The sequence below is a fragment of the Nematolebias whitei genome, chromosome 11 (genome assembly GCF_014905685.2).
Source record: "Nematolebias whitei isolate Nwh7 chromosome 11, NemWhi1, whole genome shotgun sequence".
NCBI classification, from domain to species: domain Eukaryota; kingdom Metazoa; phylum Chordata; class Actinopteri; order Cyprinodontiformes; family Rivulidae; genus Nematolebias; species Nematolebias whitei.
Window position 1 is genome coordinate 567,269 of NC_056508.1, and position 27,026 is coordinate 594,294.

General features: G+C 42.9%; 1 protein-coding gene across 1 annotated transcript in view; it reads left to right on the forward strand.

Annotated features, from left to right (window-relative positions):
• The window catches only part of LOC119417417 (laminin subunit alpha-5), a gene marked incomplete at its 3' end in the record, with an annotated part of 231,477 nt that overhangs the window by 187,878 nt on the left and 16,573 nt on the right, over positions 1 to 27,026 (forward strand). The window contains 6 exon segments of the mRNA XM_037684619.1: positions 260 to 375; positions 4,009 to 4,127; positions 4,224 to 4,314; positions 4,439 to 4,573; positions 4,767 to 4,826; positions 10,867 to 11,007. Coding sequence (XP_037540547.1) covers positions 260 to 375; positions 4,009 to 4,127; positions 4,224 to 4,314; positions 4,439 to 4,573; positions 4,767 to 4,826; positions 10,867 to 11,007 — 662 coding nt within the window.

Consider the following 27,026-nt stretch of genomic DNA (forward strand, 5'->3'; position numbering starts at 1 on the left):
AGAAATGTCAAACAATGATTTTTGTTTGACTGTTTTTCACAAAACCTTATTAAAGTATGAAAGCCATATTTGAAGTGACAAAAACAAATGTTTTAAACTCACCACCACAGACTGCAGGTCTGAGTCCCTGTGAGGTAATGCAGCTAACAGCTGCATTGAAACCAGTTTTCATTATTTACTTAGTGTCTTTGTGTGATGTTACACCCACAGTATAAATGTAATTTTGTTTAAAGTGTCACTACATCTTTGTTTTTTACAGACTGCAGTGTGACTGTCAGCATAACACTTGCGGTGTGTCTTGTGATCAGTGTTGTCCTGGATATCACCAGTTACCATGGAAACCTGCCACAACCTATAGTGCCAATGAGTGTGAACGTAAGTGGAATGCATTTATTCCATATATTGACATGTATTGAACACACACACACACACACACACACACGCACGCACGCACGCACACACACACACACACACACGCACAGCTTGTGGACACAGTCACAATGCAAAATGATATGTTTGACATAAAAGCAACACAGCTCATCACCCTGAACACACCATCCCCACTGTCAAACATGGTGGTGGCAGCATCATGGTTTGGGCCTGCTTTTTGTCAGCAGGGACAGGGAAGATGGTCAGAATTGATGGGAAGATGGATGGGGCCAAATACAGGACCATTCTGGAAGAAAACCTGTTTGAGTCTGCAAGAGACCTGAGACTGGGACGGAGATTTATCTTCCAACAAGACAATGATCCAAAACATAAAGACACATCTACAATGGAATGGTTCACAAATAAACGTATCCAGGTGTTGGAATGAACAAGACAAAGTCCAGACCTGAATCCAATCGAGAATCTGTGGAAAGAGCTGAAGACTGCTGTTCACAAACGCTCTCCATCCAACCTCACTGAGCTCCAGCTGTTCTGCAGGAAGAATGGGCAGAACTTCAGTGTCTCCATGTTCAAAACTGATAGAGACAAACCCCAAGAGACTTGCAGCTGGAACTGCAGCAAGAGGCGGAGCTACAAAGTATTAACGCAAGGGGGCCCAATAATACTGCACGCCCCACTTTTCAGTTTTTTATTTGTTAAAAAAGTTTGACACATCCAATAAATTTCATTCCACTTCACGATTGTGTCTCACTTGTTGTTGATTCTTCACAAAAAATTTAAATTTTACACCATACCATTCCATTTTACTTATAGAGCACTTAAAACAGCTACAAGGCCAACCAAAGTGCTGTACAGACAGAACAACAGGTAACACACAAAGTAAAATACAAAATGAGGTAAATCAGAATATAGACATAAAAACGATGCAGACAATGACGACAAACCAGTGTGGAGCATACAGGATCAAAACACAGATCATCTGGTGTTGAAAGCTACTGAATAGTAGTGAGTTTTTAAACGGGACTTAAAAACCGAGAGGGAGGGGGCCTGTCTGACAAGCAGAGGTAACTCGTTCCAAAGTCTTGGTCCTGCTACAGAGAAGGCCCTGTCACCTCTGCGCTTAAGACGAGTTCCTGGAACTGTGAGGAGCAACTGGTCTGCTGACCTCAGGGAACGTGGTGGGACATACGGTTGTAGCAGATCAGAGAGATGGGGGTGGGGGGGTGGGGGCAAACTGTTCAGCGTTTTGTAGACATACATGAGTATTTTGAACTGGATTCGAAAGTGAACCGGTAACCAGTGCAGTGAGGCCAAAACTGGTGTAATGTGCTCTCTTTTGCCTGTACTGGTTAAAAATGGGGCTGCTGCATTCTGGACCAGTTGTAGTCGTGCAATGGAGGTCTGACTGATACCAAACAGGAGTGAATTGCAGTAATCAAGCCTAGATGTAATGAATGCATGTATTACTGTCTCCAGGTTCTTTTTGGACAATATGGGCTTCAGTTTAGACAGCCGCCTCAGTTGGAAGAAGCATGATTTAACGATCATGTTTACATTATTGTTAAGTTTCAGGGAAGGGTCCATTATCACACCCAGATTAGTGACTCTTTGTTTTTCTGACAGGGTTAGAGCGGAGAGGTCGATGCAGTGGTTTGTGATCGTGTTGTTGGGAGGGAACAACATGACTTCAGACTTCTTTTCATTGAAACTTAAGAAATTTAAAGCCATCCAGTCCCTGATGTCAGCCAGGCAGTTGAGCAGAGGTTGAATAGAGCATGTACCATTGTGTCTTAGGGGGAAGTAAATTTGACAGCATCAGCGTAGAAATGAAAGGGTATGTTGTGTTTCCGGAAAATAGCACCAAGCAGCAGCAGGTTTAAAGAGATTAGGAGAGGACCCAGGACGGACCCCTGCGGAACCCCCCATTTAAGCTCTGCCTCTGCAGAACTAAAATCCTTGATGGAGACACAAAAGGATCTGTCAGTGAGGTAAGATCTGAACCAATTGAGGGCTGACCCTGTGATGCCCACCCACTGCTCCAGCCTAGCAATGAGGATCTCATGGTCAATGGTGTCAAAGGCGGCTGTGAGGTCCAACAGGACAAGCAACACAGAATCACTGGTATCTGTGGATATGAAGATGTCATTAAAAACCTTTATATCTTTATGTTTGATGCCTGAAATGTGGCAAAAGGTTGAAAAGTTCAAGGGGACCGAATACTTTCGCAAGGCACTGTATATATATATATATATGTGTGTGTGTGTGTGTGTGTGTGTGTGCGTGCCTGCCTGCCTGCCTGCCTGCCTGCGTGCGTGTGTGTGTGAAAAAATTGAGTGCATGGATTTAAAGCATTAATTTTTAATTAGTACCAAACATCAACCAGTGGGTATGATCCAGCAGAGGCATGACTTGTCCTGCACCTCCTTAAAAATCAGCACTATGTACATTTCAGAAGTTTTTATTTAACATGAATCCACACAATAAGAGAACATTAATTAATTAATCAATCATTCTCACAATCATATTGGAACCTGCAGTAAGTCGGGCTTGTTCCTTGTGAGAGGTGGACTCCGCCAAGGTTGCCCTTTGTCACCGATTCTGTTCATAACTTTTATGGACATAATTTCTAGGTGCAGCTAAGGTATTGAGGGGATCTGTTTTGGTGGCCTTAGGATTGTTTCTCTGCTTTTTGCAGATGATGTGGTCCTATTGTCTTCATCAGATCGTGATCTACAGCTTTCGCTGGAGCGGGTCGCAGCCGAGTGCGACACGGCAGGGATGAAGATCAGTTCCTCCAAATCCGAGGCCATGGTCTTGAGCCGGAAAAGGGTAGAGTGCCCTCTCCGGGTCAGGGAGGAGGTCCTGTCCCAAGTGGAGGAGCTCAAGTATCTCTGGGTCTTGTTCACGAATGAGGGAAAAATGGAGCGTGAGATCGATAGGCGGATAGGTGCAGTGTCTGCAGTGAAGCGGGCGCTGTACAGGTCTGTCGTGGTGAGGAGAGAGCTGAGTCAAAAGGCAAAGCTCTCAATTTACCGATCACTCTATGTTCCCACCCTCATCTATGGTCATGAGCTTTGGGTTGTGACCGAAAGAACGAGATCTCGGATACAAGCGGCCGAAATGAATTTTCTCTGCAGGGTGTCTGGGCTCTCCCTTAGAGACAGGGTGAGAAGCTCTGTCATCCGGGAGGGACTCAGAGTAGAGCCGCTGCTTCTCCACATCGAGAGGAGCTAGTTGAGGTGGCTCGGACATCTGTTTAGGATGCCTCCTGGACGCCTCCCTGGTGAGGTGTTCCGGACACATCCCACCGGGAGGAGACCCAGAGGAAGACCCAGGACACGCTGGAGGGACTATGTTTCTTGGCTGGCCTGGGAACGCCTCGGGATTCCCCTGGAGGAGCTGGACCAAGTGGCTGGGGAGAGGGAAGTCTGGGCCTCCCTACTTAGGCTGCTACCCCCACGACCTGATCCCGGATAAGCGGAAGAAAATGGATGGATGGATATTGGAACCTCACGAGACATTAGAACAAGCATAGTAATGGATGCTTATTTGCTGCATTAGGAATTTTGAATGTACTTCTAACATTACTCTCCCTTTCTTGTTATTAAAATGTTTTAGCATGCAACTGTCATCGTCATTCTTTTGACTGCTACTATGATCCTGATGTCGATCGGAGGCGAGCCAGCCTTGACCTTCACAGACACCACAGAGGAGGAGGGGTCTGCCTCAACTGCCAGGTATCTGCCATTCCACACTTGTGTAAAGATGTGTGTTTGTGGGTAGTGCAGATAAATGTTGTATAGATAAAATCTAATGAGATTTTTCTCTTGCAGCATCACACCACAGGTGTGAATTGTGAGCACTGCATCCCCACCTACTACAGGTCACCTGATCACCCCATTGACTCCCCGCTGGCCTGCTCACGTGAGATTCAGCTGTCTGACTATTTCAGCATATCTATATTTCTTTACTTGTAGTTTTGTCTTCTTGGTCATCATTGGTCATGTTTTTTCTCTGTCTCTTCCCATCGTCTGCTCTGTCTCTGCAGCTTGTAACTGTCAGTCAGAGTTTACAGACGGTACCTGTGAGGATCTGACCGGTCACTGCTTCTGCAAACCAAACTACATGGGAGAGAACTGTGACTCGTGTGCCAGCGGGTTCATCAGCTTCCCTGAGTGTTATCGTGAGTTATAGTAGTCCTAACACCAGGACTGCAGCCTATGTTCTTCGTTTTGTGTTAAAATGAACCCAATAACAAAATAAATTAACAAAATTGGACTCAATAATTAGACCAAGATTTGATTAGAAAGTAAAAACACGAAGATAACATTTTCCCCCTTGTGTTGTATTTTCTGACATTTTTGTTTCTTCTCTAGCTATCCCCACTTATCTCCCCAGCAACAATGGTGAGGCCAAACCAGCTGGAGAGATCATTAGTAAGTTTGCCGTAAAACAGCTTCACTGAGTTTTTATAAACCAGATTAAAACTGGCCGTTATACTTTATACTGACAGACTGAGAACAAGGATGAAAAACAAAAGAAGTTTTGATGATGAAGCACAGCTTTCATTCAGATACAGTCAATCAGTCATCTTTATTTTTAGCCATAGGTAGATTTGATCACGTGACGTGAGTCAGCTTCCTTTTTCATACACAGATGTAGATGTAACAGACCCAACATGATTAAAACGTGGACATGTGCTCTGTGCTTTCAAAGAAATAAAGTAAAACTCGCTTCTTGAAGATTTAAATATAACAAAACAAGATAAAATGGGACAACAGGTAGAGGCATGATAAAACACAATAAAACATGATAAAATGTGGTAAGGTAAAGATAAAAGAATAAACTATATTAGATGTTTAAGAGATTGATTGTAACAGCAACAAAGCCGGTTTTAGTTTTACATTTAGTCATGAATTATCTGTGTCCTGACACAAGGGGCCAAAACTTGCAGTGCAGAAGACGAGACATCCTTTCAATGGATCCACATGTCCTCTGTACCTGCCTAGAGTCCTGGGATTCTAGGTTCAGTGTCATCTCTCCTGTCAACTCACCAGAGCACTTCACAATCTGATTCAGGTGGTTCTTATTTTTAAGAGAAAGGTTGCGAACCAGGACACTAAGCAGAAAGATTTAACCATTTCAATTAAAGCTTGGTCAAACAGAGACAGTAGGCTTTTGTCGATGCAGGTTCCCTTTTTTTTATAAACAGTGTCATATTTGGCTGTAATGTCAGTGTACTGTCGATAACTGTACTAAAATCAGAATCAGAATAAGCTTTATTATCATTGTACTGAAATACAATGAGATTATATTTGTACAGACGTCCGCAAGATGGGCAGAGTGTACGTTGCTGCTGCTAAAATGCGCAGCCCCTTATTCTTTATCAGAATCCTTTTAGATAGAAAACAAGTAAGAACCATAAGGATAGATCAATCAATCAACCTTTATTTAGACAGGTAAATCCCATTGAGCCTCGAGGACTCATTTACAAGAGAGACCTGATTTATAGATGGCCATAGATAGCCATAGATAGTGGTATTACAAAAAAAGATCCCTTCACATCTTGTCCTATCAGGACAAGACATCAAAAAACTATACCAGCAGCACATTCAAAAACATGATTACATGTGCATTTGATGTCAAGACGTTGAGATTTGTCCATGAGCACTTTCAGACAGGCCACAGTTCTGATGTTGTTGTTGCAGCTGGCAGTTCTAAGCCTGTACAAAAGTTCGGGGGGTGGGGGTGCGGGGTGATAGACAAAGTTTTTGTCCCTAGTTACCCGTGTCCCAGGAGAAATTTGATAATTGGCTCGTATCCAAGGCCAAACAGTTTCAGATAAGCCACAATTGTTGATTTTCTTCAGGCAGGCTGTTTTTTTCTTGTCAGCCTTGAGTCCTGCTAGAACTTTCTTGGTCCAAAATGGCCAAATTTATGGGAATCCACTCCACTGATCCGTGTTATGAGGCTCCTCAAGGTCGATCCCACATTATGTCGAGTCCTAGAAGCCGCAGGTTGCCTGTGATTCTCACAAATTGTCTCCATCTTACGGTTTAGCTCATTAATCAGCTGATTTTGAGTCCTCATAGCATGTACCAAACACAAACTCTGAAGTCTAAAAAAGTTAAATCTGGTCCTCTGGACATTCAATAAAACAAAACAAAGCAACACAACAAAAACATGTAGAAACGTTTCGTCTCTCATCCGAGAGACTTCCTCAGTCTGAGGTGCTGTATTCAGCTCAGTCTCTTAAATAGCACCTTCTCAGAGTGGATCAACCAGTTTTGCTGCTGACAACCAGAACCAGCTGATCACATGCTCAAGAAGGCTGTGATTGCTAGTATCACTCAGCCCTCTGTGAATAGTAAACAGCCATCAGGTGCTAATGATCCATTGTTAGGCTGATGGTCCTTCTTGAGCATGTGATCAGCTGGTTTTGGTTGTCAGCAGCAAACTGGTTGATCCACTCTGAGAAGGTGCTATTTAAGAGACTGAGCTGAATACAGCACCTCAGACTGAGGAAGTCTCTCGGATGAGAGACGAAACGTTTCTACATTTTTTTGTTGTTTTGCTTTTTGTTTTTTTGAATGTCCAGAGGACCAGATTTAACTTTTTTAGATTTTTCTACCTGGATTATTGAGCATGCATCAGGACAAACTCTGAAGCTTTGTCATGGCAGATCAGACAGATCACCTGATCTCTGATGTACCGCACAGCGTGAGTCTTAGCTGGGCAAGAGGCTTCTCCAGGACCCTGTCGTTTTGTTGAAAAGATTTTGTCGATTTTGTTGAAAGTCCAGCTAATCAGATCCATAATAGTATCTGTACTTGTGTGTTTAAACATGCTCTACAGGGCTACTCAACAGGCGGCCAGCGGGCCATTTTTGGACTGTGAATGACTTAAATCCTGCCCGCCAATGACTTCATTAAAATAAAAAATAGATAAAATATTATGTTTATTGCATTTATGATTCAATTCAATAAAACAAACAAATTTAAAAGGTAACAGATCATTGTAATACTTGGTTTACTTACATAATGATTTCAATTGTTGGATGTCAGAAACTGTGGCCCCCTGAGCAGTTGTGTTGAATAGCGCTGCTCTGTAGTCTGACCCAGGGCTTAATTTGAGCTGGATCCTGCCGGAACAAGATTCAGGAACTCTCTCATTTTGACTGGGTGCATTTCGGCAACTGTTTACTCGGATTCGGCAACTCAGTTCTCCGCCCCTAAAAGTCCAAAGTCATCGTACATTTTTATTTTGATTATTTATTACAAATACAACGAGAGGAGACGTTGTCCTTGGCCCGGCGGACCCAGTCTGTGGAATCTATGTTCCAACTGCAGCACGCGCACCAGCTCACGCACACACTCCTGCCCAGCAGAGACATGGACAGCATGTCCTGCGGGGATGAAGTGTCTTCGTCCAACACCTTCAGCGGCATGCCCTGCGGACAGTTCACGTTACACACAGGAGCATCTCCAGCCAGCTCTACAGAGCGTACGCACAACTGCTGATGTGTCAGAATGCACCCATACATTTCAGATATAATAAATTAAAAAGCTTAGGCCTACAGTAAAAAAACAACAACAAGAGAAATGTTTGATGTGTGTTATTCACATTAATCACATTTCAAAACAACGGTGCTAATTTGTCAAAATAACATTAGAAACATCGAACTGAGAATAATCAGTTGAGAGGATTCTCAAGGTCAGAGTCAGAATCAAAACCTTCTATGGTTGGACAATGATTTTAAACTGGATGCTCAGATTAAATCTGTGGTCAAGTCCAGCTTTTATCACCTGAGACAACTGGCCAAGGTGAAGCCATTCCTGTCACAACATCATTTTGAGATTTTAATCCATGATTTCATCACAACTCATCTGGACTATTGCAATTCACTAGCTGAGGAGCTAAACTGCTTCTTTGCACACTTTGATGCACCACAGCAGCACCCATCTGATCCTGCCCTGCTCCCACACCCACCCGATTACTGCACCACTCCACTCACTGTACAGGAGCATGATGTTAGACATTCCCTCCAATCAGTGAACCCCAGGAAAGCTACTGGCCCAGATGGAGTACCTGGCAGGGTGCTCAAAGCATGTGCCCTCCAGCTCGCCCCCACCTTCACCAGAATTTTCAATCTCTCCCTGGCCCAGGTTGTCATCCCTCCCTGCTTAAAATCTGCAACCATCATCCCAGTGCTGAAAACGCCTACCATCACCAGCCTGAACGATTACCGACCGGTGGCTCTCAGTCCGGTAATCATGAAGTGCTTTGAGAGACTGGTTCTCCAGCACATCAAGGACTATCTCCCTCCGAACTTTGACCCCTACCAGTTTGCATATCGCACCAACAGGTCCACAGAGGATGCTATTGCAGTAGCTCTCCACACCGCGCTGAGCCACCTGGAACAACAGCATAGCTACGTTTGAATGGTCTTTGTGGATTACAGCTCGGCCTTTAACACAATCATTCCGGACATTCTTATAAATATATTGGACAATCTCGGCCTCCCCCCACTCACATGTGCCTGGATAAAAGACTTCCTAACCAATCGGCCCCAGTCTGTAAGACTTGGTCCCCACCTCTCCTCCACTCGTATGCTGAGCACTGGCTCCCCACAGGGCTGTGTGCTGAGCCCCCTGCTGTACTGTCTCTACACCCATGACTGCAGCCCGGCCCACAACAACAACCTCATCATCAAGTTCGCTGATGACACCACAGTGGTCGGACAAATCTCTAAGGGAGATGAGACATTTTACAGACAGGAGGTCCTGGAGCTAGCAACCTGGTGCTCAGAGAAAAATCTGGCTCTGAATATCAAAAAAACCAAGGAGGTGATTATTGATTTCAGGAAGCGCAGCACCAACCTAGCCCCCCTTTACATCAATGGCGAGTGCGTGGAGAGGGTTCACACTTTCAGATTTCTTGGTGTCCATATCTCTGCTGACCTAAACTGGAAAGAGAACACCACAGCGGTCATCAAGAAGGCTCAGCAGAGACTACACTTCTTAAGAGTCCTTAAGAAGCACAACCTGAACACAAAATTGCTGCTGATCTTCTACCACTCGTCCATGGAGAGCCTGCTGACGTACTGTATCTCAGTATGGTACGGCAGCTGCACCCTGGCTGACAGGGAGAGGCTTCAGAGAGTACTCAAGACAGCACAAAAGATAATTGGCTGCCCTCTCCCCTCCCTGATGGACATTTACACATCACGCTGCCTCAACAGAGCAGAAAACATAATCAAGGACTGTTCACACCCGGGTTTTGAACTGTTTGACTTGTTACCTTCAGGGAAACGCTACAGGTGCATCAGAACAAGAACAAACAGATTCAAGAACAGTTTTTTCCCAAAAGCCATCACCACACTGAACTCACACATGCACTAATTTAATAATATAACCTCCCAAACACCTGGACTTCTACTGTGCAACACTACTGACATTTCATACTCTCAGTCACCTTAACTACCTCACTAATATCCATAATGTGCAATACAATTGTGAAATACTTGTATTTTTTTACTTTCATTATTATATCTATATTGCGTTACATTTTTAATATTTTTAGTGTGTGTTTTCGTAAGGCGTGTTTTTGCACTGAAAAAAAGAGTGGCTCTTAATTTCATTGTACTTCGTATAATGACAATAAAGGCATTCTTATTCTGAATTCACTTTATGTGGGTCTGAGCCAGTCATTGCTGACTCGACTTCAGCTGGTTCAGAACGCTGCTGCTCGTCTTTTAACTGGCACCAGAAAACGAGAGCACATCACCCCTGTCCTAAAATCACAACACTGGCTCCCAGTTCGTTTCCGGATTAATTTTAAGGTTCTTTTGTTTGTATTCAAATGTCTTCATGGTCTCGCCCCACAGTACCTGTCCGACCTTCTCCAGCCGTACAATCCCTCACGCTCTCTTAGGTCAGCTGATCAGCTGCTGCTGGCTGTCCCAAAGTCCAACAGGAGGCTGAGAGGTGACCGAGCGTTCTCAGTCGCTGCCCCTGAACTGTGGAACGAGCTGCCTCTGCACGTCAGACAAGTTGACTCACTTCCTGTTTTTAAATCTGCTCTGAAGACTCTTTTTTTTCTCTTTGGCTTTTAACGCAGCTTGAAATGTTGGCTTTACTGTTTTTATGTTATTTGTTTTATTGTTGTTACTGTTTGCTGCTTTATGATTAGGTAGTTCATTACTTTATGGTGTTTGTTGAGTTCATAGTTTTTATGCTTGTATGTGTTGGTGTACAGCACTTTGGCCAACGGTGTTGTTTTAAAGTGCGTTATAAATAAAGTTGTATTATATTGTGTGGTGACAGTTTTTTGGTTACATTACTATTAATAAGGTCAACTCTTTCAGATAAAAAACGCAGGTGCTCAGGTAGTCTTTGTTACAACTTTATTACTTTAACAGAGAAAAAAGTTAAAAGACTTTTCAAATGTACTAACTGTATTTGTTTCTGTACCCAGACTGTGAGTGCAGTGCAGCAGGTACAGTGGATAACTCCTGCAGGCCGGACCCTCGAACTCGAACCTGCATCTGTAAACCAGGATTCACCGGAGACCACTGTGACACCTGCGCTCCGGGTTTCTATGGACTCAGCTGTCAGGGTGAGAAGTGAATGTATAATTATGGTTCTTGATCTATATGGAAAGCAGATATTCTTTTATAGAAAATGCATTCTTTTAGTCACCTCCTATTTTTTTTCCTTAGACTTCTTTAAAAAACTCACAGATAGCACAGACCGTTAACTTTAATAACTTCCACACTGTGACAAGCTGGTTCTATAACAGCTGATTTATGGGGTGATTACTGACCAAAAAAAGTGTTGAACTGACCTGTCTAAAAAACATCTGAAAAGCCTGCAGTTTCTGAATGTGCTTGTGTGTTTGTATTTTTATATGTTTGTGAAACAACTGGAACTCAATCATTGAACAGTTACAAGTTTTTTTTTTTTTTACATCACAACAAGTTCAAGTTCAAGTTCAAATCAATTTTATTGTCATTCACATCACATGTGGTACATAAGGTGGAAAAAAATTATGCACTCAGGGTACCCGTTACATCCAAAACTAGCAACAAAATATAAAATGTAAAAAGAAACAGTATATAAGGATCTAAGATATACTGTAAGATATGCACTAAACCAGGTGTGCCCAACCAGTCGCTCGCAGCTGGTTCCCAGTCGCCCGCGAAGCGAAGCCTTGACTTGTATTCTCACAGACATAGTCTCGCGAGTTTTGGGTGCGGTGACACAGCGCTCTCCCGAGACTTTAGGCTCAGTAGTGGAGTAATGTCGGTGCGCAGAAAACATGGATGGAAAACTAGCGAACAAGCAAACGAAAACGTATTATTTTCACACAGAGTGGGAGGAGGAGTATTTTTTTGTTTATTCTAATTCGAAGTCTATTTGCCTCATCTGTAATTCGAGCGTTGCCTTACCCAAAAAGTGTAACTTGGAGCGGCATTTCAAGACGATGCACCAACGGTTTGAGACAGATTTCCCTCTTAAAAGTTCTTTACGGACTCAGAAAGTGCGGGAGCTAAAAAACAAGCTTGCAGCCCAGCAATCAGTCTTCACTCGGCCCAGCACAAAAGGTAAAGCTGCTACGATAGCTTCCTACCGTGTTAGCCGCATCCTGGCTCAACATAAGAAGTCTTTCAGCGATGGCCAAGTTATGAAAGAAGCGTTTATTGAGGCTGCAGATGCGCTTTTTCATGATTTTAAAAATAAAAGTGAGATCGTAGCTGCTATTAAAGACGTGCAGTTGTCCAGACAAACAGTGACACGGCGATGTGAGGGAATGGCTGTGGATGTGGAGGAGCAGCTAAAAAAGGACGTGGAACAATGTGAGTGTTTCTCTCTTCAGTTTGATGAGTCGACAGACATGGTGGATGTAGCCCAGCTGTGTGTTTTTATCAGAATGGCCTTTGCAGACATGAGTGCAAAAGAGGAGCTGCTCACCATCTTGCCTTTGAAGGGACACACAAGAGGAGAAGATATTTTTAATGTGTTTATGGAGTTTGTTAATAAAAGCAACTTGCCCCTCATTAAACTAATTTCTATAACAAGTGATGGCGCTCCAGCAATGACTGGTCACACCAGTGGATTTGTTGCACTCTGCAAGCAGAATGATGCTTTCCCAGACATTTTGCACTATCACTGCATCATCCACCAACAGGCCCTGTGTGGGAAGATTTTAAACATGAAGGAAGTGATGGATGTTGCCATGAAAACTGTGTGCTCTATAAGGGCCAGGAGTCTGCAGAGGAGGTTGTTCCGGGCTCACTTGGAGGAGGCAGGAGCAGACCACACAGACCTGCTGCTGCACATGGACGTCAGGTGGCTAAGCAGAGGTACATTTCTGGACAGATTCAGTGAGCTGTTGCCTGAGATCAGGGATTTTCTGAAGCTGTCAGATCATGGTGAACATTCAAAACTAGAGGACACCCAGTGGCTTTTGGATTTAGCCTTCCTCACAGATCTCACCAGCCTGCTCAATGAACTGAATTTGGAGCTTCAGGGAAAGGACAAAAACATAATCCACATGATCAGTTCTGTGAGCACCTTCAAAAGCAGGCTGCAACTGCTCACAAGTCGGCTGCAACGCAGGGACCTGCGAAACTTCCCACACATGGAGGCAGAGCTGCAGCGCCAAGGGAAAGAAGTCCCACAACTGGACAGTGCACACTATTCTAAGCAGGTTCAGAGCATCTCAGCAGAATTTGAGAGACGATTTACTGACTTTTCCTCCATCGAGCCTGTTACCAGCTACATGTGTTATCCTTTTGGAAATGTTGATGTGGATGACATTGTGTCCAAATTGGTGTCCGTGTTTCAGCTGGACAGCTCTGGTGTTGAAAATGAGGTGTTGAGTCTGCAAAATGACATTGGGATCAAATCCAGAGCATCACCTGGCGTGGATGGAGAGTTCTGGAGTCTGCTGTCAGAAGAAAAGTATCCTAACATCCGAAGATGTGCTTTGAACTTAACAGCACTTTTTGGATCTACCTACCTGTGTGAGTCTGCTTTTTCACACATGAAAATCATCAAGTCCAAAAACAGATCCACAATGAATGATGATCATCTGGAGACCTGCCTGCGCCTCGCAACCACCTCATACTGCCCAGCTTATGAGACCCTGGCCTCCTCCTCTCAGTGTCAGAAGTCCCACTAAGGTAGAGACACATTTATTTTATACAGCTTGCATAAAAAGTTGTCTCCTATAGACACATCACGTTCTGTTTTATTTACTTTAAAGAAGTGAGGAGTAGGGATTGATGAAAAATTATGTTTGTTGATAATGAGACTGGACGAGTAGCTCTCGGCAAATTGCCGACTTCAAAAGTAGCTCTTGGTTCAAAAAAGGTTGGGCACCCCTGCACTAAACAAATGCTAAACAATACGCTAAAAGATCTATACACCAACAATAATAATGTTAAACAATACGGCATAACATCCGCAGCCCGAACATGAGTCTGTGTGAGCAGATGGGTATGAATGAATACAGTAGCATGAGATAATCATCAGCATGAGATCAGCAGCATGGATAATCAGCAGCACAGATAAGTCACATGCCACCAATTAAAGTGGCATTACAGTGATTTTTCTTTTTTATAGTGGTTATTCTGGTTAGAGATTCATGAGTCTAACAGCCTCAGGGTAGAAGCTGTTCCTCAGTCTAGTGGTTCTACACTTAATGCTCCTTAACCTCCTTCCTGAGGGGAGTGGGGCAAAAAGTGTGTGTGCTGGGTGAGTGGGGTCCTTCATGATGCAGGTAGACCTCTTCCTGCATCTGGAGGTGTAGATGTCTGTGATGGTGGGGAGACTGACTCCAACAGATTTCTGTGCAGCCTTCACCACTCTCTGCAAAGCTTTTCTTTCTGCAGCTGTGCAGCCTCCATGCCACACGTTGATGCTGGAGCACAGGATGCTCTCCACTGCACACCTGTAGAAGGAGGTGAGGACTGAGCTTCCAGACCAGCTCGCCTCAGCTGTCTGAGGAAGTAGAGTCTCTGATGATCTTTCTTCATCAGGCTGGTGGTGTTGTTGCTCCAGCTGAGGTTGTTGTTCAGGTGTACACCCAAGTACTTGTAAAGCCCCCAGTATACTCCCACATACGTCCGTACGCGGAGGTATGTGCATACCTCCGCAGGGCATGTCCACGCAAAGCTCCATTTTTATGACGGCGTACTCGCATAATAAACTGCCCGGCGACAGACTGTTTTGTATGCAACACCAATGCATTAAATTCCCCTTCTTCATCCCTGATCTGGCCTTTTCTTTTGTTTGTTTTTTGCCAAGAGGCAGTGATCTCTTCCTCCTCCATTGATGCCATGACTGAAATGTTGAGAAATTAAGGAATTTGTCACAAGTGAATTAAAATCAGGTCCAGTGTGGCTGCGGGAGGGTCTGGAGATTTCCTGGTGGGCTGGTCTGATGTGTGGGCTGCAGGGCCAGCGCTCCCTGTTTTTCTTATTTTTTAGAACTTTTTATTAACAATATATAAACACAGAACACCGCTGCAGCTGGGGCTGCCAGCTCGCATTTCTTTTTTTTTTCTTTTTTTTTTTCCCAACATGTCAATCAATCCAGTAGGCGTGTCAGCAAATGACCTATCAGCGACCTCAATTTGTCCCGAAGGTAAACGCCCCTTGTCCGTGGAGCTGACTGCAGCCGTTCAGGGTGGATGCTCGAGTATGAAGTCTGAACCCTCTGCATATGTACGTATATACCTCCGACGGACGTACGCAAGAGTATACTGGGGGCTTGACTGTAGACCACTTCCACCGCAGATCCTCCTATGTTTGGGGATGTGGGGGTGTTAGGGTAGGTGTGCTTGATCTGTCTGAAATCCACGACCAATAATGAAAATATGCAAATGCAACAATTAAAACAAAAATATCCAATCCAAGCCACTTTATTAGTTATTAGGTCCAGCTGTTCAATTGCTTGTCTAATCCTCCACTCTGAGTCCTTGTTTCAAAAAGCTTCAGTACAAAGAAAACAACCTCTGTGGTTGTGTACAGGAACAGCTGAAATGCAGCAGCAATGCTACAGTTTCACTCCAAAACAATGTTGTGTAAATAGGGCCTTAACTGTGGCACCCTCAAGACCTGTGTGGAGTCTTTCATCACATCTTCAATATGAGCTTGAGTCTTCAGAAGGTTCCTGTGTTGTGTGCAACAATGTGACCCGTTCCTGGGACAAGAAAATTTTTCCCAGTGACCTCAAGAACTACAGGCCCATGGTGCTGATGTTACATATCTTGATGACGTTGGAGACTAATTTTAGAGCAGCTTCAACCTTTTCAGGATCCCATTCAGTTCCAGCCACATCTTGAAGTGGGGGATGCAATTATCAACTTGCTCAACTAAGGGTGCATTCACACCAGCCCTTTTGTCCCAAACTCTAGCCCGTTTGCCTAGGAAGTCCGGTTCGTTTGGGGAGGTGAGAACTCTCCATCGAACTCTCTCTCGGAACAAAAAGGTGAACTCTGGCCCGGTCTAAAACCTAGGTCTTGGTCCGGTAGAAGAAAACTCCAGCACGGTTCGAGTACAGTGTGAATGTAAACAAAACGGGCACCGCTCCACAAGCAAGAAGTGGAGTACAGCGCAGGCCAAACAAACACACATTTCTCTGAGCTCATATGGAGCCGTCAGCTGCCTTGTGTGAAAAACAATATTCTTCATGGTCTTCTTCCTCATCTTCCACTCATGCTGAGTCCATTGTTAAAAAATGACAAAATATAACTCCTAAAACTGCTAAAACTTGACGCCACTCCGTTTTTGTTTTTATTTCCAAAAGAAGAAGTGTCTTCTTCAGAGGTTTTTGTGTCGTTTCTTTCAGTAGTTCTTGGTGCAGCACCCCCACAGGCGAGTGGGGGAACAGGTTGGTTCAACAGGTTGACTCGACTGCACAGTGCAGTGTGAATGCAAACGCACCAGCTCAAATGTAACAAAATGTCATGAATATTGGTCCCCAAGCGAACCGAGTCTACCGGACTATCAGGTGTGAAAACAACCTAAGTATACACCCACCAAGACAAGCCAGCAAGCTCAGCGAGGATCATGTTCTTTGATTCCTCCAGTGCTGTGAGACCATCAGACCATATCTGCTGGGAGAGAAGCCGTCAGTAATTCAGGTGGATGTCCCACTGGTGTCCTAGATTATGGACTAACTGACATGCATACAGCAGTAGCTGTGTTTGCTGTGCTGTATTCATGACAGGGTGGAGCAACACCAAAATACCACAGGAGATCATCCTTCACTCTCTAACTTAGCACATTATCAGGTTTTTAAAATTGCTCCACTAAGAGCCAGGGTCGCTCTGACCTATTAAGTTACGCTTTCACTCATTATTAATTGTTATATGATCCCCACAAACACTCAAATGATGTGAACTATAATTTAACTTCAGTTACCTGAGCAAGAACATTTTTGATGTTTTGTTTGTCATTAAAGGCCTCATTAGAAATAAGTAACTATTTTCCTACTGACAGCAGACAGTGTCCTGGTTTGATTTTACAGTTAGCAGTCCTTGAAAATATATTATTTATCAGCTTATGGCCACATCTAACAGAAATTCTAGCCATCTTTATATGAGCTATTTTCCATAATTCATAATTAAACCTTATTTTCACCAATCCATATTATCACGGGAAATCACGGGGAGGTGGAGTGTGCATTTACGTGAGTAAAAGTTGGTGTACAAACTGTACTGTGGTAAAACAACTCATGCTCGAAGGCTCTGGAGCGAATAACAGTGAAATGTCTGCCACATTATCTACCCCGCGAGTTCACAGTGACTTTCATTACGGTTGTTTACATTCAATTCAATTCAATTCGGTTTATTTCTATAGCGCCAAATCACAACAAAGTTGTCTCAGGGCACTTTACAGAAACATTCACATACATAAAAGCCAATTAGTAAAGTTCTCTATCTAAGGAATCCAGCAGACAAGTTGAATCTTGGCTTTGTTGCAGTCTCCCATCCTGAGCAAGCACAGTGGCAACAGTGGAAAGAAAAACTCCCTTTTAACAGGAAGAAACCTCCAGCAGAACCAGCTCAGGACAAGAGACCATCTGCTTTGACCGGCTGGTTGAGAGGACAGGAAGGAGAAACAGACGAACACAGAATGGTAGGTCCAGGTATAGATCCAGGTCCAGATATAGGTACAGGTGTATCTGTACAAAATCTGGACAAAAAAAAAAACATGTTAAGGATAGAAAAAATAATTATAAATACACAACAGGTTGAACAGAGTAATTAAAGACGGTAGCAGAGTGAAAATTGTGGTCAGTTTGTCCTCCAGAAGTCTAAGCCTATAGCAGCATAACTAAGGGACAGCTCAGGAAACCCAAGCCGACCCTAACTATAGGATTTAGCGAAAAGGAAAGTCTTAAGCCTAGTTTTAAAACTGGATAATGTGTCAGCCTCACGGACAGAGATTGGAAGTTGGTTAACTAAAAGATCTGCCTCCTCCTGAAAATTATTCATCATGTAATCTCTTTGTAATCGAGTGTAATCATTATTGTGCTATACCGCTGTTCCCCTGCAAAAGTTATTGATTAAAGCAAAGCAAAACGTAAAATTCTGGATTCTTATTTCAAACACCCCTTTTGTTCTTGGAAGTGGAAAACTTGGTTCAATGAAACAACAGAAACATGGGAGGTTTTAAACGGTTTTATTAGCTTTTGATTACAAAACAACCTCCATGAGCCTTGTGCCGAGGCTCTAAACAATGCCAGATCGATCAACAATTTCAGCGCTAAATCAGGAGATGAGCTACCGTTAACTTGCGCTTCCTCGTCTGCTAAACGTCCCCACTCCTGCTGCTAGGTCGGGCAAGGCACGAGGTGAGACTTGGGTTGTGGTGCAAGGATCGGAGGTAGTTAACAGTCTGGGTGAATCATCTCATTACAGCCTTAAAACTAAAACTGTCCTAGGAAACGGCTGCGGGTAATACCTGAGCTATAGGATTAGTTTTGAGACCCGTTGGAGGAAAGGCTGCGGTGAGGGCGTGGCACATGTCCTGTGGCTACCTCACTCGGGAAAGCAAGACACTGGACTGTTGTCCAGTGGTGCTGAATAGGAGAACACTGTCTCAAATAAAGACAATATTAGATTGTCCATCTCATCCTTTACACGAGCAAGTGAGCAGCAGAAGGAACTCCTTCAGTAATATGCTGATCCATCTATGCTGCAGAACTGAGAGACGTGGAAAATCATTCCTGTCTGCAGCCGTCCAACTTTTAATAAAACTGAAAACTGTAGCAAACCTCATCATGGGTGCACATTGCACATTTTATTTTAATGTATACAGGGACATATAAGAACTGTTATCTGCATCAGAGATACCGGTACCCCCAAGTGGGGCCCGCAGGCCAAAGTTGACCCGCCAAGCTGTCCTCATTACTATATTAGGGGCGGCTGTGGCTGAGGGGTCTCTCCAATGCGAGAGTTGGGGGTTCAATTCCATCAAGAGTCACATGCCGAAGTGTCCCTGGTCAATACACTGAACCCCTAAATGCCTCTGATGTGTGTCCCATCGGTGTATGGAAGTGATAAAGCTCTGACTAATCTTTGTAGAAATCTAGTAGAGTGCTGTATGAATGGATAAACAAGTCACAGATTGTAGTGTAAAGCACTTTGAGTATCTTGCTTAGATAGAAAGGTGCCATATAAGTACAGTCCATTTATTTAAATTTCCTTGGAAGAATCAGTGTGGTTACACTCATTGATTCCATCCATTGACTTTAATATTAGATGGAAAATATCCTGATGCATGCTAAATAATACAGGTAGAAAAATCTAAAAAAGTTAAATCTGGTCATCTGGACATTCAAAAAAAATTTTTTTTCTAAATGTAGAAACGTTTTATCTTTCATCCGAAAGACTTCCTCAGTCTGAGGTGCTGTATTCAGCTCAGTCTCTTAAATAGCACCTTCTCAGAGTGTATCAACCAGTTTGCTGCTGACAACCAAAACCAGCTGCTCACATGGTCAACAAGGACCATCAGCCTAACAATGGATCATTAGCACCTGATGGCTGTTTACTACTCACAGAGGGCTGAGTGATACTAGCAATCACAGCATTGTAAGAGGGGGACAGTTGAACACGGAGGCCCCCACCCGTTTAATGATGGACGATTTCTTTTCACAAAGATGGCCTCCTTTACTCCTCTCTCAAACCATCATTCCTCTCTGTCCAGGATGTGAACATCTTCATCCCTGAAAGAGTGACCGCTGGCCTGGAGATGAGTGTAGACCGCAGAGTCCTGGCCTGATGATGTTGCTCTTCTGTGCTGGGCCATCCTTTTGGCCAGTGGCTGTTTTGTTTCCCCGATGTAAGACTGATCACAGCCCTCCTGACACTGAACAGCATACAAAACATTACTCTGTGCCTAGGGACTGGATCTTTGGGATGAACCAGTCTTTGCCGTAATGTATTTTAGGGTTTAAAAGTCACTGGGACCTTATGTTTAGAAAATTAACGTCTCAGTTTCTCTGATACTCCCTCAACATATGGAATGACCACTGGTCTGGGTCTGGGTTCCTCCTTTTCACCTGTTGGCTGACTGGAGTCCTGTTTGGGTTTCTTCTCTGCTTTCAGGAAGGCCCAGTTAGGATATCCACATTGCTCTAGAGCCTGTCTTGTGTGGGATTTCTCCTTCTGCCTGGCTCTTGAGCTAGTGGGGACGCTGTCTGCTCTGTGGTACAGAGTCCTGTTGACTCCTAACTTGTGCTCCAAAGGGTGATGGGAGTCAAACTGCAAATACTGGTCTATGTGGGTGGGTTTGTGGTACACCTCGGTTTGCAAAAGTCCTCTATCAGAGACTGAGACCACACAGTCCAAGAAAGCCAACTTGCCATTTTTTTCATCTTCTCGTGTGAACTTGATGTATTTATCCACAGAGTTGTTGTGTTCAGTAAAATGTTGGACTTCCTGAGATTTAATTTTAACCCAGGTGTCGTCAACATACCTGAACCAATGACTTGGTGGTGTCCCTGAAAAGGACGTCAAGGCTCTCTTTTCTACCTCCTCCATGTACAGGTTGGCAACAATAGGAGAAACTGGAGACCCCATAGCACACCCATGTTTCTGCCTATAATATTGCTCCCCATATGTGAAGTAGGTTGACTGCAGGCACAGTTTCAAGAGTTGACACAGTTGTTCTGTGGAAAGTGTGGTCCTGCTGCTCAGAGTGGTGTCTGATTTTAATCTTAAACTGACCACCTCTACTGCATCATCAACAGGAATGCACGTAAAGAGTGATGTGACATCAAAAGAGACCATTGTTTCATCAGTCTCCATGATGACATCCCTCACCTTGTCCACAAAGTCCATGGTGTTCTGTATGTGGTGTTCTGAGCTGCCAACTAAAGGGATGAGTACAGACGCCAGATATTTGGAAACATTGTAAGTGACAGAGTTAATCATGCTAACGATTGGTCTTAAAGGTACACCTTGTTTGTGGATTTTAGGTAAACCATACAGACTAGGTGTGGCCTCCCCTGGGTACAGTCTGTGGTACAGAAATCAATCAACCTTTATTTATACAGGTAAATCCCATTGAGCCTCGAAGACTCATTTACAAGAGAGACCTGATTTCAACAAAGAAAGATGACAACAATGGACAACAGCAACAACAAAACAGTTATAAAAAAGCATACTACAGTTTTTTTTATTTTTTTTATTTTTTTATTTTTTTTAACAAATAGGATGGCTAAAAGGAAAAGGTAACAAAATAAAAAACAGCTAGATTCCAAGACAAATGTAGAAAACTAAAAACAGGAACATGTCAGGGGTCAATAAAAAATGGGCGTGTCTGGAAGGCCATGTCTGATTGGACAAAAAAAAAAGTCTGGACGATAAAAAACAAGGCGTTTGTGTTAACCACAGACATATTGTGTTTATGATGTTAACCAGTTCAATATTAGCGGCGTTTCCATAACTTCTCTTTCCACCTCTTAACACAGAACTTCCGGTTACATTTCAAAATAAGAACAACATAACTGGGTAGTGAGGAGAGCTAAATGTTTGTTTTTTAATACCTAGCCATTACATTTGTAGTGAGACAGGTCGGTTAGCTTCGTTAGCTCCACTACATGTTATTATATCTGGACTAGTTCAAGTACCTGATATTATACTTAATTTAAACGGGTTCTCTCTTTTTCGAGCTACTTGACAGATATGTGACAGAGATCAGTGACGTGAGACGTTAATTTTCTTTGACCCATCAAATGAATGCGGTCATTTATTAACAGAATCAAAGTTTAACATCAAACATTGTACATGTGATTATTCTGATTGAAGCAATAACACAGCTTAATTACAACAGACATTTCTGAAAATATCTGGATTAATTACTGGCAAGATAGAAGAGTTTTAAAGATGGGAAATGAAGGAGTTTAAATAGAGGGAAAGATGGATGAGGGAATGTGTCGACACACGAACGGCACTCTCCGTCCGAACCCAGCTTCACCTCGGTACACTTAGGTAGTGGAAATCGACTCTTTACCTGTAGAAGATGTCTCCACTGGTACGGAGTTCCATTTAACGCCACCTTTCCAGCGTCTCCGTAGGAACAGCTGTGAATCGTCCGAAGTAGTGACAGTACTTCGTTCAACACACGTTCACCCCACGGGTGGACTCACATGAGGAGTAAGTCCGTCAGAGGATCCACTCAGATGTGGAAGATTCCATAATTCCCACAAGACTCGGAAGAACTTCGGATCATGTCTGGAACCTCCTGTTCTCTCCAGCAACTTTTCTGTTCGGTTCTGCCCTCCGAACTGAACTGCTCTCCCACCGCACTGGTTGGAACTAGGAAGTGTCGACATTTAAAGAGTTCTGTTTCCGGTTCATTTGGGAAGTCCTGATTGGCTGAAAGAGCTAATCAGGGGTGTGTTTTTATGACGTAAGAGGTCACTAGAAGTCAGAAAAACAGAAAAATGTTTTGGAACAGACAGAAAATGTTTCTGAAACAGACAGAGAAATGTTTAGGCGAGATGGGAGGAAACAGGTGCCAGCTCCTCCGTTTCTGTCTGAGAGGATTTAAAAACATGACAGTTCGTTCCAATAAACTTGTTGGCGTTTGTCTCCGACTTTTGACCGACATCACAACTTGCTCATTTCAGACAGAAGATCAAGAAAATGAATAATTACTCTGTAACAGACATTAACTAGATTTCTACTTTGAATGAGGATTAAAAATCATTAATACTGTTTCACAGTTGATTTAAAATAAGTAGTTCACTTCAACATTTAAAAATGATTTGAATTAAACACACTTTTGATTTATCAAGACATTTGTAAAATAGTAATGATAATAAAAAAAGAGAGTGTTCTTTCAATTGATCAGTGCAGGACACACTTAGAAAGTCTCTGGATGGACTTGATTTTGTGTTTCTGGACTCAAATCAATGAAATACAGTTCTTGTCCCAGGAAGGCCCTCAGGGCCAGATTTGACCTGAGGCTTAGTTCACTACACATTAAAAAAAAAAAAAATCTGTTTTGGTTGTTGAATAATGCGATAGCCTTGTCCTGCTCCAAAATTTTCAGGCAATCTATCAATTTCTTCTTGTAACCACTTCCTGGATCTCTTTTCAGAGGTTCATAAGTGTTTAAGTCACTAAGGAGTGTCATAACTTTCTCATGATAGTCTTTCTGGTTCAAAATCACTGTGCACCTTCCTTTGTCTGCTGGGAGAATGATGATGTTTTTGTCCTTGCTAAGAGTGGTGAGAATTAAAGAGGCTGAAGCAGAACAGCTTAGAATCAAAGTTTCAGCCTGCCTCAGCAATGCCAAACCACCACCTTCCAACATCAGTAGAGAGGAGAGGGATGCACTCACCACTAAACATAACGTCCCAGTGGCTTTTAAACCCCACAATACATTACGGCAAAGACTGGTTCATCCCAAAGATCCAGTCCCTCGGCACAAAGTAATGTTGTGTATGCTGTTCAGTGTCAGGAGGGTGATCAGTCTTACATCGGGGAAACTAAACAGCCACTGGCCAAAAGGATGGCCCAGCACAGAAGATCAACATCATCAGGCCAGGACTCTGCGGTCTACACTCATCTCCAGGCCAGAGGTCACTCTTTCAGGGATGAAGATGTTCACATCCTGGACAGAGAGGAACGATGGTTTGAGAGAGGAGTAAAGGAGGCCATCTTTGTGAAAAGAAATCGTCCATCGTTAAACAGGGGTGGAGCCTCCAGGTTCAACTGTCCCCCTCTTACAATGCTGTGATTGCTAGTATCACTCAGCCCTCTGTGAACAGTAAACAGCCATCAGGTGCTAATGATCCATTGTTAGGCTGATGGTCCTTCTTGAGCATGTGATCAGCTGGTTCTGGTTGTCAGCAGCAAACTGGTTGATCCACTCTGAGAAGGTGCTATTTAAGAGGCTGAGCTGAAAACAGCACCTCAGACTGAGGAAGTCTCTCGGATGAGAGACGAAACGTTTCTACATTTTTTTGTTGATTTGCTTTGTTTTGTTTTTTTGAATGTCCAGAGGACCAGTTTTAACTTTTTTTAGATTTTTCTACCTGGATTATTGAGCATGCATCAGGATAAGGAATATTAATGTTGAACAACCTGAACAAGACATGTCTAAGTCAAGCAGTATGGAGATGGAGGTGATAAGGTCTGATGGTCAGACTGATAAAGTGGCTGAAGATGACGAATATGAAACTGATTGTGACTGTGTCTCTGTGGCTGGCAGTATTTCTAACACTGACAACCTGTATACTCTTGAAGAGATTAATGAGTTCCTGGACGACACTCGTCAGTTGATGTCGAGGAACATTTTCCTGACTTTGAGAAGTTCATCAAGTCTGTCTCTATGTATCAGAAAACTGTAAGTTTGGATTTATTAGATGAGAAAAAACGTTACCGTCTCAAAAAACATGTCACATTATTGAGGAAAAATTTAAGAACAACTCGATCAAAATTGGCAAAGAAAATGAAACTTTCCAGATAAGATCATGATGAAACAGAATTTGCCTGTTTTTTTGTGTGCACTTGCTCTCATCTGCCTCACATCTGCTCTTTTCTCTTTTTACATGAAGGGTTTAAGGGTGGCCTCTAAATATAAATGGGGGAAGAGATGCACATAAGAGCTTTAATATCTGAAACTATTACACAAAAAAAGGTTGGATGTAGTTTTTTTGCAGGAAACTCACAGTGATCAAGTCAAGTCAAGTCAGATTTATTTATAGAGCACATTTAAAACAGAAACTGTTACCAAAGTGCTTAACAAAATTATCACATCATCAAATAAAAAGTAGCAAGATATATTTACAGCACATGGAATAAAAATATAAAACCAAAAACATAATTAGAAACAATGAAAAACTAAATCAGATCACGTTGTGTCAAAAGTCAAAGAAATAATAACAAAAAGCATAAACTCAGTCAGAAACAATAAAATACTAAATCAGATCTGATGACCTTGTGTTAAATAGGAATAATAACAAAACCATAAACAGAATCAGCATCAATGAAAAACCAGATCTAAATCCAATCACCCTGTGTTAAATGTCAGTGAGTACAGATGTGTCAGTGAGTACAGATGTGTTTTTAGGAGAGATTTAAAAGCAGAGACTGAGGTGGCCTGTCAAATGTTGATGGGCAGATTGTTCCAGAGTTTAGGGCCCACGACTGAAAATACTCGATCTCCTCTGAGCTTCAGCTGGTTTTTGGTACGACCAAATGCAGCTGGTCTGATGATCTCAAAGCCCGAGAAGGAGCATAAGGATGAAGAAGGTCAGAGAGGTATGATGGTGCAAGGCCATTAACACACTTAAATGTCAGCAGGAGAATTTTAAAATCAACTCTGACACGTACAGGAAGCCAGTGAAGAGAGGACAGAACTGGAGTAATGTGCTCAAACCTGTGAGTTCCTGTTAGTAGCCGAGCTGCAGCACTATCACTATTCCGTGATAGTGGGAATGGCATAGACTGGGGTTTATGGTGGGGGGGACAATTTGTCCTTAGCCACGGGACAAATGTTAGTGCAGGGGTTGCCATTTTGTTTTCTTCTGCCCTAAATATAACATTTATCTCAAGCAATTGTAAAGGGCAAACTCTTATTGGTGAAAGCACAGATGGAGGATTTTATTTTTCATTTCACCAATGTTGCTCCCAACCAGGGCTTAGAAAGGGAGGGGCTATTTAAAACTCTGGATGATACACTAAAAAGCATTGATTGTGGGGAAACTATTATTTTAGGTGGTGATTGGAATTGCTGCACTGATTTTAAGTTAGACAGGACTGGAGAAGAACCACACCTTCGGTCATCATGTTTTCTGTCTCAGCTGCTGAAGAAAGCAAGACCTGGTTGATGCTTGGAGAATGAAAAACCCTTCAAGCAGGCAGTATACCTGGGTTAAAGTTTCTGATGGTCAAGTTAGTGCTGCAAGGTTAGACAGGTTTTATGTCTCTGGTTCCATCATCACACGTGTTTTAAATAGTCAAATGTTTCCTGTTGGTTTCTTAGATCACCATTTAATTTCTATAGAAGTTACTCTTTTATCTACTGTGAAACAACAATCTTTTTGGGATTTTAAAGTGAAAATGTTACACGATTCTGTCTTCTGTGAAAAATTTAAGTTGTTTTGGATTCACTGGAGATCAAAGAAATGTGATTTCCCCACATTTATTCAATGGTGGGATGTAGGAAAGGCCCAGATTAAGAACTTTTGCCAGCAATATTCTTCTGGTACCTCCACCAACATTAAGAGAACTGTGCAGAAGCTGGAAGAAGAGATAAAACATCTGGAAAATGTTTCTATCTCCAAAGCAACCTCACAGACTTCTCTTCAATCCAAAAGACTTGAACTGAACTCTTTGTTACATGAGAGAGCCAAAGGAGCTTTAGTCAGAGCCCGTTTTAAAAATATCCAAGAAATGGATGCACCCACGTCCTTCTTCTTTAGCTTGGAGAAGTCTGTCGCTCAGAGGAAACAAATAATCTGCCTTAAACTCCCAAATGGACAATTGACCTCAGATCCAGCTGAGCTGAGGAACCATGCTGTGGACTTTTACACGGACTTGTTCAAGCCAGTTGGCTGTGGTGTGGACAGTACCGAGGAGCTTCTGCAGGGGCTTCCTTGCCTCACTCCAGAAGATCAGGAGACCCTGAACTCAAATCTAAACCTAAATGAACTGACTGCTGCTGTATCCCAGATGGCACCTGGAAAGGCTCCAGGAATAGATGGGTTACCACCAGAGTTTTTTAAACACTTTTGGGATGTTTTAGGACAAGACCTTCTGGACGTTTTTAAACAATGTTTTAATGAAGGAAAACTCCCTGTCTCTTCTAGGCGAGCAGTTCTCTCCCTTCTGCCAATAAAGGGTGACTTGACTCTCTTAAAAAACTGGAGACCAGTTGCTCTTTTATGTACAGACTATAAGATTCTCTAAGGTTTTATCAAACAGGCTGAAACTATTTATTGAAATTTTAATTGCCCCTGATCAATCCTACTGTGTACCTGGTAGATCAATTTTAGACAACTTGTTTTTAATAAGAGATGTGTTTGAGGTATGTAAATTATATGACACTAAAATTGATATTATATCCATTGACCAAGAAAAAGCTTTTGATCGTGTAGATCACG